The following is an 18307-nucleotide window of genomic DNA, read 5'->3' on the forward strand; positions in this document are numbered from 1 at the left end:
GCTGGATATTCCTCAGACTGCAGCCAGTCTTCTGGAGTACATCTACCAGAAATCCTTCTTCTTCTGAATAGGACTTGCATCACTGACCTCATCTTTTGTGGCTGGTGATGGGATTAAGCCTGTAGATACCTGTTTGTGTGTGTCTTCTTCCAATACACTCCCAGTTCCTTCTTCCATTTCCAACCTTCTTAGTGACTAAAAGATCCTGGAAAGGTAACTGTTGCATCTTTTGTTTCTATAGTAAATTTGATCATGAGGGTTCGCGAGTTAAAGTGGTTTAGGAATGCCACATCACAAATATTTCCTAGAATTTATTTTTTAAGACTTTCTAAAGAATTTCTTTAATTTTACAGAGATTTTCCAGAAAATTTCTTAAGAAATCTGGAGATTTATAAGGATTTTCATTAATTTCTGCGAGTTATAAGTTTCAGAACATTTCTGTCAAGTTTTCTTGGAACTAAATGTAAAAGATCTTAAATTTTCTTAGCATTTCCGCAAGATTTCAACTAATGTTAATGAATGTCAAAATGCTTGTAAGAAACTGGCTCTTATTTAGGCTGTGTTAGAATTTATTATTTATTGGGGTTCAAAGATATATTTAGAGAAGTTCTAAAAAATCATGTTCACAAATTTCTAGTTAATTTCAAAGACGGCTAAATATTTGTAAGAATGTAATCCATTTTTAGGGATTTTATAGAATTTGTGCGGTCAAAGTCTTCACAAGAGATTTCAATAGGTTTCCTAGGTTTTGCAGATAATCTTGAAACAAATCAAATGATACCCAAAGAATTTTCTTGAATTTATTCTTTTCCAGGATTGGCTACCTTCTTTGCAATATTCTTACGTTTTTGAAATACTTCAGTTATCTCTAATGTACTTCTTTGCAGACCTCAATATACTTGGCATACTGTGATTTACAAGATAGATATCTGAACATTAACCCATTTAGTTTTTTTGTATAGAGCTTGAACCGTTTAGACGAGTGTAACTTTGTCATCAAGAAGAAAGAGTGTTTTAATTTCTTAATGTCTAATTACGTAATAATTAATTTGCAGAAATGCTAGAAATAAAGAAAGAGAAGAAATTCCAGAACCTGGACCTCCAGCTAGACCACCTATACCTCAAAGAGTTATTGTAGTTCCAGATCCATCAGCTCCCAGAAGGTAATAAGAAACAAAAATGGTAAAACTGATTATTTTAAATTTCTTTTGCTTTTTTTCTAGACCACTGCCACCTCCTCCTGAAAACGCAACTCCCAGATCTCAACCTCAAAGGAATTCAAATTCACAACATATGTTCAAACCAATGGTATGTTACCATTTTTTAATATCTATAATTATCATTATAATATACAAGGTGTTTTAAATGTCTCATTGCAAGGCTTTAACATTTGAAATCAACACAAATTGATTTGAGAAAAATTTGTAATAAGTGTGTGTTAAGGTCCTGCAATAAAAAACTGAAACTCTCAGTGTATTGGGTATTTTAATAATATTCTCCTCGCGGTCCATAAATTAGGAAGATTTTTTTGTAACACCCTGTAGATTTATAACAAAAGTTTTAAGAATTATATCTAAAACGAAATAAAAATTAATTATTGTTAAAACTTTTGTTGTAGCATTAATGTAATGTGTCTTTATACCCTTATTTGATTATTTTTTTTTTGTTGTATATTTTATTGTTGTACATTTTTAATTCTATTCACCTTCTAAAAAAACTCACCACTTTTATTAATTAGTAGTCGCTTTTATTAGAATCTAATTTTTCTTAATTCTATTTATTTCATGTTTGCTGTCTGTCATCTATTTCACACAAACAAATACAAACTCGTTGTTCAGGTGCCGCCACGAAAAATGGAGGTACGTATTTATCTATCACTCCTCTAGCGCCTATTACGTAGCTTCTTCAAATTCTTTTTTATCCTAAAAACAAGAGAAAGCTCAGCTATAATAATAATATTTTAATTTTTCATTTTAATTCAGTTTTTTTTTTTTTTAATATAATTATTTATATTTTTATAGGAATTTGATGAAATAGCAGCTCAGCTAAACAAGTTAGCTGATCAACAGGCGCAACCGGAAGCACCACCTAGAAATAATCGTAACAACAGCAAGCAAGCGCAATCGGCCGTAAATAACAACGTGGCAACACCTTCAAACGCCAACAATCATAATTCTAGTAATCAAGGTAATCATGGTAAAGTGATTATGCAGAACGATCATAGTAGCGACAGCGATTCCGAGCCTGAAGATAATGGGCCTATTCGAAACGATGGAACATTACTTGCTAGTGATCCACCAAAACCACTGTGAGTAAAGAAATAATTTAAATTTTATGTCCTCATAGATAATGATGAAAGAATTAATGGAAGTTTTTCTGTCTTTTTTTGTTTTTAATCTTTTTTTGGACCCCCTTTTTGTTTTTCGATTAGTCCTGAATTTTCTTATAGAGCTGGGTTAGTTAGTGATGCTGCATCCAGTGGTTCTAGTCCAGGAGCTACTAGTTCTGGAGGCGCTCCAAATAGACCTCTTCCACCTACTCCAGATGACGATGAATCGCAAGGTGATCGTACTTTAGTAGTTCGACCAAAGGTTAGTATAAATTTTATTTTAAAAATAAAGGGTGATCAATACTTATTGAATAAAAAAATATTACTTTTATGGGTAACTTAAATAATTATGTAGCCTGATATGGTTAATAACAAAATGCCTCTTAACATATATTTTATAAAAGGAAACTTATAGATTGTTTTAGATTAGCTAAAAATGTAATACTAAACTTAGTATGAGTCAGCATGCTTTATGATCCTGTGAAGAAAATATTTTTTTATCAATGTTTTTGATCATACTTGACTAATTGTTTTAATTAAAACCAATTCATATTCAGTGTGTAGTATTCAAAACTAAAGTATTAAACCATTTATTTTTATTTTTGGATACATCATATCTTTATTTGATTCATATGTATATAAATATTCACCTTCATTGTTATTCAAAACTAAAAAAAAATTTTTAAACTCTTACACATTATCACTTTTATAATATTTCATTTTCTTTTCATTCTGACATCATTTTATTTTTTTATTTTACACCATCCTCCATATAATCGAATCACTAAAAAAAAAACATAAAAATTAATGCCTTGAAACCCTTGAAAATCGCGAATCGAAACGAAATCAAAAATTTTCGAAACAAAAAAAAAAGCAGTCAACAGCCAGTCAGTCTTCGGATAAACGGAAACTCGACGTCGACGACGAGGCGACACTGCTAAAAGATTGGGATATCGCGCGCTTCTTTCCCTCATCGAAATTCCAAGACGGCTCCACCTCATCATCCACATCATCGAGCAACAACAACACTAACACGCCCAAACCAGCTACCGCTAATCCCTCCTCCACCAACAAACAGGAACAACTCCAACAACAAAAGCAACCACAACCGAATTCAAATCATCGCCGAATGGAAAGCGACAATCCATTTGTAAGAAGCTTCCGTCGTGAAAATTCCGATTTTTTCCCATTGAGCGCTCGTCATTCGGCCATAATCGTGGATAGACCAAACCCAATAAGCAGATCGAGTGGAATTTTCAATATGCGAAGAGGTTCCGAGGCTGGATTAAATTCTAAGAAGAATTCTGGGGAACCAGTTTTAACCGATTTCGTGAAGAAAACTGAAGCGACTAGTCCAAAAGGAGTTGCGGTTTTGAGAGATAACAGCTTGTTGAAGCCTCGCAGAGAGAAAACAGAATCGGATATTACACTACGATATTCGGAGGCAAGAAAATCGCTTAGAGAAAACTTGGAGGCGCATCGAAGACAGATCGAAAGACAGTTTTCCGCTGAAGCGGAAAATATTCGACGTAGAAACTCGAGGCAGTTCGATTCGATCTTATCAACCGCCACAAATTCTATTGATGGTGATGATTTTTATAATCAGGTAATGTATATTTGTATTAATCTTCTTTTTTTAAGTTTACGAAGTAATCCTGTTGATTTACAATGAAAATTGTTGTTAACAGGGTTATACTTGTTCCTTCTTATTTTATTACTATTATTTTAAAAAAATAATTTCTTGAATTAGGCTATTTAGAAGGTGTTAGGTGTTAAAATGATTTTTAAAAAACTTAAAGAAATATAGCTATTAGTTATATACAGGTGTCCTAAAAAAATCAAAATCAGATGGATATCTTAAAAGGGAGAAGTTATATTAAAAAATTCTTTACAAAAAAATTAAGATCTCCATAATGGGACACTTCGTATAAAAACATTTCTTTAATTATAGTTACTTGTAGGCTTTGTTGATTAATTACAAATATAGTTTAGAACATTTAAATCCACATAAATTAGAAATAGTAATTTTGAAAGTTTTTATATAGGATGTTGTGCTGAAAAGTAAAATGTCAAACTATATAGGCTTTAATAGGAATATACCCAAACATCCTCTATAAAATAATGTAGGGTTTATAAGGAACTTCTTATTTAATTAAAAATTATCTTATCTCGTATAGGGGGTTCATTAATATCGGATATTTCTTGGAATGATAGTATTCGAATAAAAAAAAGTTTATGCGGTCAAAAACTTAACATTCTCGATATACAGTGTGATAAAATACAATACAATTTATTATTATTGATTAGTAACTTTTATAGATGTTATAGTTAGTTAGAAAATGCTGGGTCGCTAATGTTTACGCATGATTTGATTGATTCAATTAATATTCTGAAGTATTTTTAATTACAGCTTCTCAGCTTAACCACTGCACTGATTTGTTTCGTTGTTATTAATATTAAATTAATTTTTCATCATATAAAAATTATACATATAAATTTGGTAGTAGCGCTTACTTTAGGTATCTCACCACGCAATATTGAAAGCTAAAACTGTTCCAAACAGCGTCTTAAGTTGTGCACAAACTTCTTTTCATAGCTACTAATGATTTTCATAAAGTGTTTGTAACACTCCATAGACTTAGTGAGATTTACCACAACTCCCATTGCAACTACAATGTGTAAAGAAAGTCACGTTCACAACATTGAACCAGTTAAATTTAATAATCTAAAATTAAACAATCCCTGAACGTAACACAACAATTTGATTCCTAGAAAAAACTTCTTTGATTTTATTATATGCGTTTTAGAACTTATTTATTTCAATAATTCTTTTAAAATAATCAAAATGCGTCATAAGTGTTTCCAGACAATGATTTATTCTTTAATTCGGTTTTACCAAACATAAGACTTTCAACAAAATCAATTCAATATTAGCACGTGCAATTCTCTACTGAGAGGAAACATAAACAAACGTCGTCGCGAAGTGTCTTCAACTTCAAGTGTTTACACGTACTAAACATAAAGCCTCTAGCTATTTTAAGAAGCAGTTTTGGATAAAGAAATTGTTTATTGAACCGGCATGAAATTAGCTTTAGATTGCGTGGTTAACTTTTTCCAAACATGCAACGAGAGCTGTTGGTTAATGCAATGAAAGTGAATTTCTCGGTTTTATATATTTTTGTTCTGAAAAGTATTGAAACTACAGAATTAAACCTGATTATAGTATGATAGTTAATCCGTTCAAAAAATGATGATTTTCTTGATGAAAATAAATATGGTGTGGCACCACAACTTCAACAACCCATAAACTGATCCACTTTATTTAATTATATTAATTTTATATTTTTTTTATGCAGTTCATTGAAATTATGCTATTTGATTATAAACTGTTGTTAATATTGTTACATAGTTCCTTCTTTGTTTTATCTTACTACTTTTATTGTTAGATTTTAAAGTGGAATTAAATGGCAAAATTATTTTTAGCTATTTTCTTGGTAGTTTGGATTAAGGCATTTGATTGAGAAATATAGTGTTGTAGCTTACTAATTTCATTTATTATGTTATGTTTTCTTAAAAATCCCTGATAGTAATAAATCGAATAGCTTTGCCATCAATAAACTTACATTAACATGAACAATAAGTTTAAAAAATTGAAAATATTAAAAATTTGTAAATAAACTGTCAAATGTTATACAGGCTCTATTCCTATTAACCTTCGCATTACCAACGGGAGTATGAAAGGTGTTGTTGTATCGTAAAATAATGTTTCTTCTGAACGTGTTTCAACAAAAAAAATTCGTCATAATACCCACTTGGCCACAATCATTAAGTTTTTTATCATGGTAACGCTAGAGTTAACATCACTAGTATAGCAACAAAATAATTGTCTTATTTTAAAAACATGCTTCTGCAAGATAAAAAATTATTGCACTTTTAATAAAGACGAAATCAAAATACAAAATGTTTTTTGTACCAATCCAAGTTTTCTGGGCGTTTTTACATTTTCCTCAAATATAAATTCGAGTTGGTTTACATAACTCATTCCTAAAGTTGCGTTTGGATTGAATCGGAATGTTTTGAATAAAAAAACTAAACGGTAATGTAATCTAAAGTATGAACTAAGACTATTAAAAAATATTGGAAGGTAAAGTTTTGGCATTGAAAAAAAGAAACGGTTTGGCGAATCAGACCATACATGAGTACTGAAGAAGTCGAACAAATTTAAAAAGAATTATTCCATAGATTTCGAGATATCGTTGTCGTTTTGAGAAAAACGCGTTTAAACGTTTAATGTGGTTGGGATTCATGCAGCTATCAGACTCCAAATATCAGAAAATCATTTTACTCACATATTCTACACTATATTTGGATGCTATCTATATAAGAAAAAAATTTGATTTCTTTGAAATAGAATGAAAGAAGCTGCTTGGTGCATCACCTTGAGTTATTTGGAAAATTGGAGGTAGATTAATATAGGTATAAAACGTAATAAATCAAGAATTATTCAAAATAAATAATAATATTAATTAATTTCTACTGAAGAAGACCAAACAGTCATATTTCGCGTTTAATTGATTCCTTCAAGTATCCGCATAAAAATTTTATATTTAGTACTGCTTTATCATTTTTTTAGTATTATTATGAATATTTAACATTATTTTTTGCTGCCCACATATACTTCAGTTTTTCCACATAGTATCCGGGCTCCAATTCGATAGTTTTCAATACTATGTAAGTATGTAGTTTCATGTGGGCCATTTTTACATCTCCACAATTTACAGTTCATTTAGTGGTTAGAAAACCAGCCCATGGTTGTAATGAACGTTAATATAGAACAGAATATAGGCCATGGTACGCCAAAAATGAATTCCCTTAAGTACGCGAAGTTGAGATAGTCACAAACATTTCACATCCTCTACAAAGGGGTGTGTTCACCAGATTCAAATAGAACATATGCTTACGTAACCTGCAGTGTCCGGTCAGCAAGTGGGTGAGGAGCCCCAAATTACTTTTTGATTTTCTCAGGAACTGAGTTGATCTCTTCCGGTCAGGGTTGAGAAGAGTTTTCTTTGCAAAGACATTTACTGCAGTGTCATCCCATCTATCGCAAAGAGCTTGATTGGGGAGATGGAGTTGATTAGCTTTGATGCTGTATTAAAAGTTAACGGTACAAACGGTTCAGGAGACTCGCTGACTTCTTATGACTTCTCCATTTCGCCAGTCTGTCTGCATAATCATCTATTTCCGATATATCCTTTCCGCCATTTTATCGTAACGTTGTTATAAACATTTTGCCTCCTCAAGTGATTGCTGACAGGACTTCACTAACGATGATGTAGTTCGATACCTACTAAGCACTAGCATATCCTGTCTGCTATCAGTGCAAATTACAACGTTTCTGCTCACTTCAATAAATTAACTTTTCAATACTAATACAATACCAAAATTTGTCTGATACAGGTGGTGATTTTTATATGAAAAAGTGTTGAATTATCTACTTTCTCTTTCACAGAACATCTTATTTTGCCTCCTATAATAAAGAATACTGACGAATTCATCATCATCATAATGACCTTTGTGGCTTACTCTTAAACTTCAGCAAGGCCAAGGTTCGATAATTACTTAGAAGTGTCAAGCATTCTTAAGTGTTTTGCTTCTTTGAAAAAACAACAAGTAAATTTATAACATATCGAACAGAACATAGTTGAAGAGAGAGTGCTAATTTTGTTAATCTATTCTCAAAGTTTTCTGTAAGGTGGTATTGTTTGCCAAATACTAATCTATCCGCTCGATCTCATTCAGATGATTATTGTATTGTTATATTCACATCGGTTCCAACACATCGTTTACAACATTTCGTGTTTCTCATTTGACTTCACTTGATGTTATCATACAAAAGTCATTTCTCATTTATGTAAACTTTGAACTTATCTATTAGTATCACAGAGTAATGCTATCCTTTCATTATAGCTTTTCCATTTTCATAATCGGTGCACTCAAAACGCCAAAACTTTGAATTTTCTTTCTCAATATCCAAGGGGTGTTGGTAAGAACTCCGAGACAGCTTTGAATTATTTTTACTTTCCTTACCGCCAAAAGAAAATTCATCAAAATCTATGTGTTACATATCGTTACTCTCTTTATTTATATTTTCAAAATGGGAAACGACTACAGTTGTAATAATTTTTCTTAACCCTTTAGACATATCGTCTTTGAACAAAACTTGTTTTGTATAAGTAGGTGCATATCGTTTATACAGAATTTCAATCAATGATGAAATTCAAGAATTTCTTGAATACAGCGATAATGGAGAAAAAAAATTAAATGAAGGGAATGAATGTGACAATTTTATGCGTTGTAACACTAAAAAAGTCTCTTTATGGATAGAATATCTATCGAGGTTTTTGAAATTGTTACACCATTAATTATCAATATTTAATATAAATAATACTGTACAAAAATTTTCGAGTTTATTGAATATGATTTTATATTAAGTTGTGAGTTATTTTTTGTGAGATGGCAGATTTTTTGTGATTGGTGTATTTTATTTTCATGTCCTAAGAATAAATTTTAAAATTTTTTAATACGAATAATTTGATTCACACGAAGCGGAGCGCCCGTCTAACTGTAGTCTAGAAACGTTGCCAATGATTTAACATAACCTTTTTTAGAGGATCCTCCTCCTTGCATATGTGCACATCTTTAGGTACCTTTTTGCTCTCAAACTAAACATCATTTATTATTTGTCTTCTAAACTTCTGGTTGAATATAGTGGGATTATATTTCTTCAGTGTTCTAAGTTTGGCGTTCTTAAGTATTGTTTCTTAATTGTAAGGCGAAATTATTTAAAGAAATGTTTTAATATAAGAAATGATGGAAAAGTTAAAATTGAATCTTCTAATTGTATATAACATTGTAATTATATCATTTTCTTTCGTCTCATTTGTGAGACTCAATGAGTTATTTACGCAGGTTTTTCTTTTAGCTACTTTTGATACCGTAAACTTGGGTGGCATTGGTCCACTTTCAAATTTTAGGACCCTACAAGTTTCGATAGGAGAATGATATTTATATGTTTTTTACAGCAGAAGATATGCCACTAATACATTCAGCAGTACTTTCAGCAGGCCAAATATTAAATTTATCGTAATTTCAAAAATGCCATTTATTTTTAAAAGGGTGTGGTGCCCAAAGCTAGATGACAAAGTTGGGTCACTTTGGCCGACCGCTATTTTAATAATAATTTAATAATTTTAGGGCCCATGGTAGTAAAAAAAAAAATAACAAAAATGTGCAAGAAAATAACATTTTTATTGTTTTAAAGTAATTAAATGTTAGAATAAGAAAAGAAAATGAACTCTTTGAGGATATAAAATAAACAAATATTTTATTTAAACATTAAATAGGTAGGTAGGTACCTACCTATAAATAAAAAACACAACTTAATTATATTTATTGCTCTCATTAATTGCCTCTAAAATGTCTTCAGCTTCATACCAAAGGATATTTTCAGACGAAGGCCACTTTCATTGATTTCGTCCACTTTTTTCAAGAGATTTAATCTTAAATGATTTCTTGTTATTTTTTAATTTAATTTGAATAAGTTGTCCTGGATAAACTTGCTTTTCATATTATAAAAATAAAACAAAGTTTCCGTTATTAATATGTTCAGACATTCCACGCCAATTTCAATCATCAAGATATTCAACTTCGCCAATCGTCAAGATCACAGTAATCCTCCGAAGAAATGGAAATATTATAGGAGAACTCAGAGTCATTGGAAATTCTTCGTCTATCTTTTCTGAAGAAATTTCGTAACTTGACTTAGTCCAGCGATCGCTTCTGGTTGAATATTCGAAACGGAAATGCTTCTACCAGGTCGCACTCACTTTTTTCCTCTTAGTGCCTTGGGTCTGTTGAGGAAACCTTCTGTTCTGCAGAAGATCTGTTACTGAGGCGCTTACATTAAGCTGTACGTTTGGGTCTAGATTTTCAATCTCTGGAATTCGATCTAAAACTTTTTTTTTATTCAAGGGGTAAATGTCAGCCTTTACAAATCCACTCTTTAGATTTTCTTTTCCACTTTCTGCTAAAGACTTTAATATTAGCAGCAAATCGCTGTGTAAGGTCGGGATACCGTTCGAAAGTCTCACCCATTCCGAGTTCCAACCCCGCCTTTTTAACAAGAACATTCTCACTTGATTTACGAAAATATGAAGGACCAATTTTTTCTCATATTCATAGTTTGGAGTTCCTTATAGTATGTATAAGTCATATATACTTTGATATTAGAAAATTTTACATCAATTTTTTTTATGGTAGAGGAAAGAAACAAGTTTCAGAACTAGGCCAAAGCCACTCAAGTTTACGGTACTAGTAGTTTCCTAGAAGCTTTTCCTAATGGTGTCACTAAAAATAATGTGTGATTCTACAATATGTATGTATTTAGAAAGAATATAAATGTTTAGAGAAAAATTTACATTTTAAGTCTATTGTGCTAAATATCAGTTCAATACAATATTAAGAGAATTGGATGCTCTAATTAGATTGGCTTGGATCGTTTTCATCACTGATACCTGCTGTGAAGGTGATTGTAGCCTTTTTTATCATAAACTCATATTGTATATTAGTAACAGATTTATAATTTGCAAATTAAGCATAAATAGATACACGACTTACTGAAATCAGATCCTTGCCTCTTATGTTCAATAAAAAAAAACTATATCAACCTCAAAATTACTCTAAACTTGTCGTTGATTTGCGTATACTTTAGCGTGATTACAGACTCCAAATTTTAGTATATTTATAATTATTACAAATTAAATATATTTATTTAAATAAAATAATATATTTTCTCAAGTATATCGAAAATACCACATTTTTGACCACATTTTCTTATTTTATCGAACACTACCACTCCATAAAATATTTATACACTTATACATATACATTTTAATAATCAAAATCCATCAAAAAATGTATCATTTATATTAAACTTTAATTTATTAACAAATTAACCAAAAAAACGGGGCTTTATAGCAGCTTTAATAACATTATTTGTGTTAATTAAAATTAATTATCATTACATACATTTATAATCATTTTTGTTAATCTAACATTCTAATAAAATATTAAATTATTATTTTTTAACTAACAAATGCTATTTGTTTTTTTTTTATTTTTTTCTTAACAAATAGTATCTTAAAGGAACGAGAAAAAATGGATAAGTATCAATCTTGTCCTGAGATTAAACAGCGAGAAGAATCTGCGTAGCAATAAAATGAATGGAATGCGTTTCTCAGCATGTCTATATTACGTATAGAAATCTGCGTTTTGTTCAGACTGTTGTTCAAAGCATGAAGAAGTGATTTACAAAGAGTTAACTGACTGGCTGGCTGTTACTGATGCTGATGATAAAATTAGCGAGTGGAGAAACCTTTTTGAGTATTTAAAAAAATTATTTATTAAATTATTCTCATTAGTTTTGTTTTCTTGTTTTATTATTATTAATTGATGTGTTTTTGTGTTGCTATTATTTTGTGCTTTTATTTCTTTATTGTTTAATGCATGGATGTTTTCAGTTTTCATCAAAAACATTCTTTTTCAGATTTCTTTTATTTACTTCTTCTTTTTATCAATCTGTTTCGTTAATTATCTATCTTTTTTTTTGGAGTTTAAACTTTGATAATTTCTATTTTGTGTATTATTAATAAAACTAATATTTATAATTTTATTGAACTAAATTAAACGCAGTTTGCGTAATTTTTTCCAATCTTATCACCTTGTAAATATTTAAACTATTCCTTTTCCTACGGCAAAACCCACCAGAACTCCTTCGTATTCACCGTTGCCGTATGCTATTTTATTTAATACAACCAGGTCATGGCTCCTAATGCACAAACTGTAATTTTCACAAAAAAGAAATACCACTTTAATATTAATAACCGGTTTTTTGTGTGTTTTCTTTCTTTTTAGAACGGCGGGCGCGGTTCGGATCATTCAAGAGGCAGTAATGTACTTCCAGATTTGTTAAATCAAACCAATGATAGTCCAGGAACGCCATCTGCTAGAGATAAATCTCAAAGTGAAGAGGTAATACAAAATTTAAATTAAAAAATTAACAATACATTTGATATTTTAAAATGAGATCCTCAAAAATCCTTTCCATTATCATTCTAATTACTGATTAATCAAATTAATTTTTTAATGATTTACTTTTTTTATATGTCATCGTGTATAATACTCTATGAGCTTAATATCCACAATTTTCATTTTGATTTGTTATCGTTTAGATATGTACTGATGATTTTTTAGAGATAGAATCATTACTAATAAAGTTTAAGTTTAAAAGATGTATCATCATCGACATCAAATAACATCATCATTCTTGCATATAAAAATAACTCATCAATACATATCAAAAGAAAAGTCATTCAAATTTGTTGATAAACCACAAAAGAATGAAATGTTTTTTTTTCTGTGTCATTAATGCATATGTTTCTCTTTGATTATTGCCTAACTGAGTGACATCGTGTGCCCTTCCCTCCCCCAATTCGTACTGATTTTATATACAGTAAGTATGCATCCAAAATATTTGCAAATTTTTGCTAATTTTCTTCGCTCGTTATCGATCGTTGAGTATTAATCCGTATTTTCCTATTTTGTTACTAATAATAATCTCATCATCGTAAATCGTAATTGTTACATCTTCTTTTCTTTAATGTATATAATTTTTTTCTTCTAAGTTGATTCTATTCGTAGGTTTGATTTCATTTTGAAATGGCTCGTTATGTTTTGTTGTATTTGTTTATGTTGGTTTTGGGTTTTTAAATAACTAATTTTATCGTTCATCATTGTATTTTTTTGTATGATATCATTTTAAACTAACAGTAATCTAATACCTACAAAGAGTGATCAACAAAAACAACCGTGTTTATTCAAATTTATTTAAATATTTATTTAATGTAAAATAAAAAATAGTTTTAATTTATATGTATAATAACGTTTCTGATTGACACCATGAGGAATATCAAATGCAGGATGAGTAACTATGAGACTAATTTTCATTATAAAAAGAGCATTTGCAAGCTGTAGACTCTACTAATAAGTACCATACTTTTAGAGTACCTAAAAAGATCTAATTCTGTAATTCATTAAACTCATATTTCAAAGACAAGCAACGTCAGGTTGCTTATGGATTGCAACGATGGCACATCTGACGCATCTCGATCACAAAGTCGATCAACCTATCAATACAATCTACATAGAGTAGCCTTTCTAAAGAAGAGTAAATAAATAGCAATTAAAGAAGAGTATTGACAGTGCTTCTGATTAAAATAGATTGAACCATTCTATTTATGAACAAATACTTTACACCGCCTCGAAAACGTATCTATCTTATTGATTCAGAGTAAAGTGTTGATTGAGCAATTCAAGATTCTAGGTTCGGACAGGCCCGAATTAGAATTTGTTGGCACCGATTGTTTCTTCAACTTGGCCGTCGCAATAAGTTTATCATAAACAATACAAACAACTACAAGAACACTCAACGGTTTTAAAATTCGAATTAAGTGTACTTCAGAATGATGGGAAATCTGACGAATTGCATCAACATTAAAGGATGAGGCGACGACATTGAACGAGTCGCCGATTGTAGAGAAAACACCTTTGGAGAAAAAAAAGTCAAATTGTTAACATGTTTTTAAGATTTTATTTTTCGCTGTTATCTCGATAATCTTACACTGGTTTCAAAATTATTTCCTAATATCCTTGGAAATTTATTTGTTCAGAATTGCATAGAATTAATAATGTCCCGCAATAGATGAAAAAATGTGGATTCCTACTGTATCTCTGTACACTTATTAATAAAAATATACTATATTAAAGAATTATTTAAAGAATTATAATTCTTGGTTAAATAATTGCAAATAAATTGGAATAATGTTCTAAAACTATCGAAGGCGACAAGAGACAAAGTCATCTAAAGGGCTACAACTTTTGAGCAGTTACAAAGAAAGGCAGCATACACATCATGTTCTGCTGTCTAAAACTCATAGCTTGATCTTAAAAATACGTTGGTTTACTCTTGAGATTAGATTGATAGGAATTGTATTCTCCAGCAATATTTATGAGCAAGAACATAAATCGAGCAAAGTTATATCTATCCGGCCATTATGGCCATTATGACCTGATAACAAAAACCTGATACAAAAATATAATAACATTAATAACATATGAAAATAAAAAGACTATTAATTAACTTAAGTCAACTCGGATGATTGTCAGAGGAGGTTTAGATAAACAACTCTGATTTTCACAATCGCTCGAAAATACTATAAATAAGAAGAGAATAGAAGAAAACCAGAAAACAGATAAATCGAAAACACGCAAAACGTGACAAAACACAAAAGAACAAAAACAAAATTGTTTCTTCAAGCAATGCAATGCTTTATTGAAGGCAAGAACTAATTGTTTAGAGCGCAAAGCTTCCGGCAGAGAATCCCAAAAATCGACAATTCTGTAAGAAAAAGACCTTTTAAACAGTTGGGTGCTATGAGGCAGGATTGACAAGCAGTTCTTTCTGCGGACGTTTATATTATGTACGTCCGTTCTAAATCTGATTTTATTGTGCAGGTAAGCCGAAGTTTTGAACATAATAATTTTGAAAAATAACACTCCCTCATGAAAAATTCTTTGATCTCGACGTATACCAAATATCAACCGGAGACACTCCCCCTGGACTCGTTGGACTCGTGCCGCAGCATCTGCACGCAGATGATGTCCATAAACAGCGTTGCAGTGATTAAACCGAGAAAGTATCAACGTGCCAGTGAGCAAGGCTCTACACTGCGTGCTTATAAAGACTTTAGCGTGGCATACGAACATCTAATTAAGTGATTGATATGTGTATTAAAACGCACATCCGAGTCCAGCCATAGCCCCAAGAGTTTCACAGTATCAACTACGCGCAATTCATCGCCGCTCACACAATGATGCTCTGGCAGGACCAAGGTCTTTACTTCTACCAATCAAATAAAATTTACTTCTTCTCAAATATAGTTGCGTATCATCCGCATAAGTTTGTAATTTACAGTAACGAACTAATAACGAGAAGGTACTAGTATATAGGATAAATAAGATAGGACCACAAATACTACCCTGCGGCATATCTATAGGAGTGTAAAATTCACGAAAAGTACAATCACGAACGCGCACCCTCATACTTCTGCCCTCCAAATAATGTCGAAAGAAATCAACGGATTCATGGCCAAAACCCATAAACCTAAGAACAGCAAGCAAGTAGTAGGAAGTAGCGCACGTATATTGAGTTAGGTGTGTTCGCAGCTGACGATCCACAATTTTTTCAACAATCTTGGAAAGGTCGGTTAGAAGAGAAATGAGCTTTAAATCGCTATAATCGGAAGGATTTGGTTTTTTGGGTAGTACAACAGCAATAGACTGTTTCCAGATGGTAGGGTATACATTTTCTGTTAAACAAAAATTTACGATATGTACAATATATCTAGATATAAAAAGAAAACACATCTTAACAAATTTTAGTGCTATGCCATCGACTCCAACGGCATTGGAAGAGATACTAATCAACGTGGAGTATAGATCGTCCTCCGTTATAGCCCAGAAGGAGAATTCAGTTTGAAAAGCAGTAGTCTTGTTATGGTAGTATTGATACACATCATAGTCTCTTATACGAGTTGTCACGGAGTTTAATCATTTCTGGTGCATTTCTGAAGTGATACCCTATATTGCCACATTATTGCGATATTTGAATAAAAATGAAATTAATAAGAAAGCTGATAAGATATGTCAATTTATTTGGATCCAAGATACAAAATGAACTTTTTTGATGCTGATTTAACTAACGAAGCAACTCTAAAAAGAGGATTAATGATTGGCGATATTTCCATAAGGATCCTTCAAGAAATGTATTTTATAGCGAATTTTGAAAGTTATCCATAAAAATAGCAACATCGAAAATTTTATCAAAACTTCCAATATTGTTTTCTCAAAAACTAAAAGTGACATTTCAAAACGGGTTGGTTCATTGGAAAGAAGACACTTTTATCAACACTTTGGGAAATTTTCATACTCATATTCCAAGAACTGGATTTTATGCGAATTTTTAAAACTTATTCGGCGAAAATTGCAAAATTCGAAAAAATTGTCGATTATTTCAAAAAGTTTATTTTTCAAAAACTAAAAGTGCTTTTTCAAAACGGCTTGTTGCGTTAAAAAGGGGATACTTTAATTAATAATTGATGATATTTCACAAGAATCCTTCAAGAAATGAATTTTATAGCGAATTTTGAAAATTATCGATGAAAATTGCAACATCGAAAATTTTATCAAAACTTCAAATATTGTTTTCTCAAAAACTAAAAGTGATATTTCAAAACGGGTTGGTTCATTGGAAAGAATACACTTTTATTAACACTTTGGGAGATTTTCATACTCATATTCCCAGAACTGGATTTTATACGAATTTTTAAAAGTTAATCGGCGAAATTTGCAAAATTAGAAAAAATTGTCGATTATTTCAAAAATATATTTCTCAAGAACTGAAAGTGATTTTTCAAAACGGCTTTTTGAATTAAAAAGAGGATACTTTAATTAATAATCGAAAGTGATAACCACGACAGTTCTGTTAGTAATGAATGTGATGATGAATTACAAGCGAAGAGAAGAAGACTAGACTAAACTGCAACAAGAGATTATATATATCGTATTGGGATTGTTACAATGAGGTTGCTAATGACAATCCTGATATAAATAAAGTTGTATTCAATGAAAAAAGTCCTATTGGGGTTGAAGTTGATTGTTATCTGCAGTGTCCAACACCTAAAAGAGATACTAATTCCTGTGAATGGTGGAGTACTAACTAATACACCACTACTTTATATCAATAACTTTTTAAGTTCTTCCAATTTCAGTATGATAGAAAACTCTAAAGAAGTCAATTGCTCTGTACTTGCCTCTAAGATGTCTATTTAAAAGGAGCAAAATCAGAATTTCTAGGTATTAACTTGGACATTTTTATTTTTATTGCAACAAATGTAACGTGGTAATACACTTACTCCACTGAATCTTTAGTTGTAACTACCTTTGATTCGTTTGCGTTCACAGTTAGAGCCGTTTTCAAACAACAATCAAAAATCTCTTCTTGCCATGATCAATACACCAACATTATATCCATCAGACTCCAAACTACTAAAAGTAATAAACACGGCCACCTCTTCTTCCACAAACATTAACCTAAACGGTGAAATGACCAAATCATCACTTAATCATTCAATTTTGAGAATATCTCCACCTCCTCTCCATCCATAATCACACCAATATCATCCTATCTATCAGACTCCAAACAACAAAAAGTAGCACCTTTTTGAAACCGTTTGAGTTCAGAGTTAGAGCTATTTTAAGGCAACAATCGAAAAGATCTGATTTTATTCTTGAACAAGCCGAAGCAATTTGTTTTTTAGAAAAAATAAAGTAACCTTGGGCCCAACAGCGTAACGACGAATGCTATACACACTTAGGCAAATGAGAAGTATAAATAGAAAATAATAGAGGCACCAGTATTGATCTTTGTACTATGCTAATGCCTACATGAAAGGAGGCTGAGAACTAACGACCAAAAGTTACTAGGCAACGTAATTAGAGGCTGCGCCGCTGGTGTCTCCAAAGCATCAAATTCAAGTTAATCCAAGAAATTGACATAACGATCTCTTAGAAATTTTACCTCAATAACTATTTTTCTAAATACAACAGGATCTTTAGGAACACTTCAAAATAGTAATTATTGGTCAAATTTGTAATGAAGCAGTTGATGTAAATAAAGACGTGGCATCAATTTGGGTAAAGAATCATACATTTCTGAGTTAAAAAAAACAATAATGATGACGGTATTTTTAATAAGTCAATTCCTAAAATTTAAAGGTGAAAAGTGTCTAGGAAGTAAAC

The 18307-nt window shown here is 31.1% G+C and overlaps 1 protein-coding gene across 12 annotated transcripts in view; it reads left to right on the top strand.

The window, feature by feature from the left end:
- The window catches only part of LOC111414057 (serine/threonine-protein kinase msn), a 61286-nt gene that overhangs the window by 30166 nt on the left and 12813 nt on the right, over positions 1–18307 (top strand). For 6 of the 12 annotated variants that reach the window (XM_023045221.2, XM_071196637.1, XM_023045222.2 and 3 more), the window contains exons 7-13: positions 1056–1163; positions 1224–1308; positions 1839–1859; positions 2022–2308; positions 2432–2591; positions 3408–3935; positions 12305–12421. In XM_023045221.2, coding sequence (XP_022900989.2) covers positions 1056–1163; positions 1224–1308; positions 1839–1859; positions 2022–2308; positions 2432–2591; positions 3408–3935; positions 12305–12421 — 1306 coding nt within the window. The remainder of the gene's footprint in view (positions 1–1055; positions 1164–1223; positions 1309–1838; positions 1860–2021; positions 2309–2431; positions 2592–3407; positions 3936–12304; positions 12422–18307) is intronic. The other 6 variants (XM_023045231.2, XM_023045232.2, XM_023045224.2 and 3 more) reach the window with 5 other exon arrangements.

The sequence above is a fragment of the Onthophagus taurus genome, chromosome 6 (assembly GCF_036711975.1).
Source record: "Onthophagus taurus isolate NC chromosome 6, IU_Otau_3.0, whole genome shotgun sequence".
NCBI classification, from domain to species: Eukaryota; Metazoa; Arthropoda; class Insecta; order Coleoptera; family Scarabaeidae; genus Onthophagus; species Onthophagus taurus.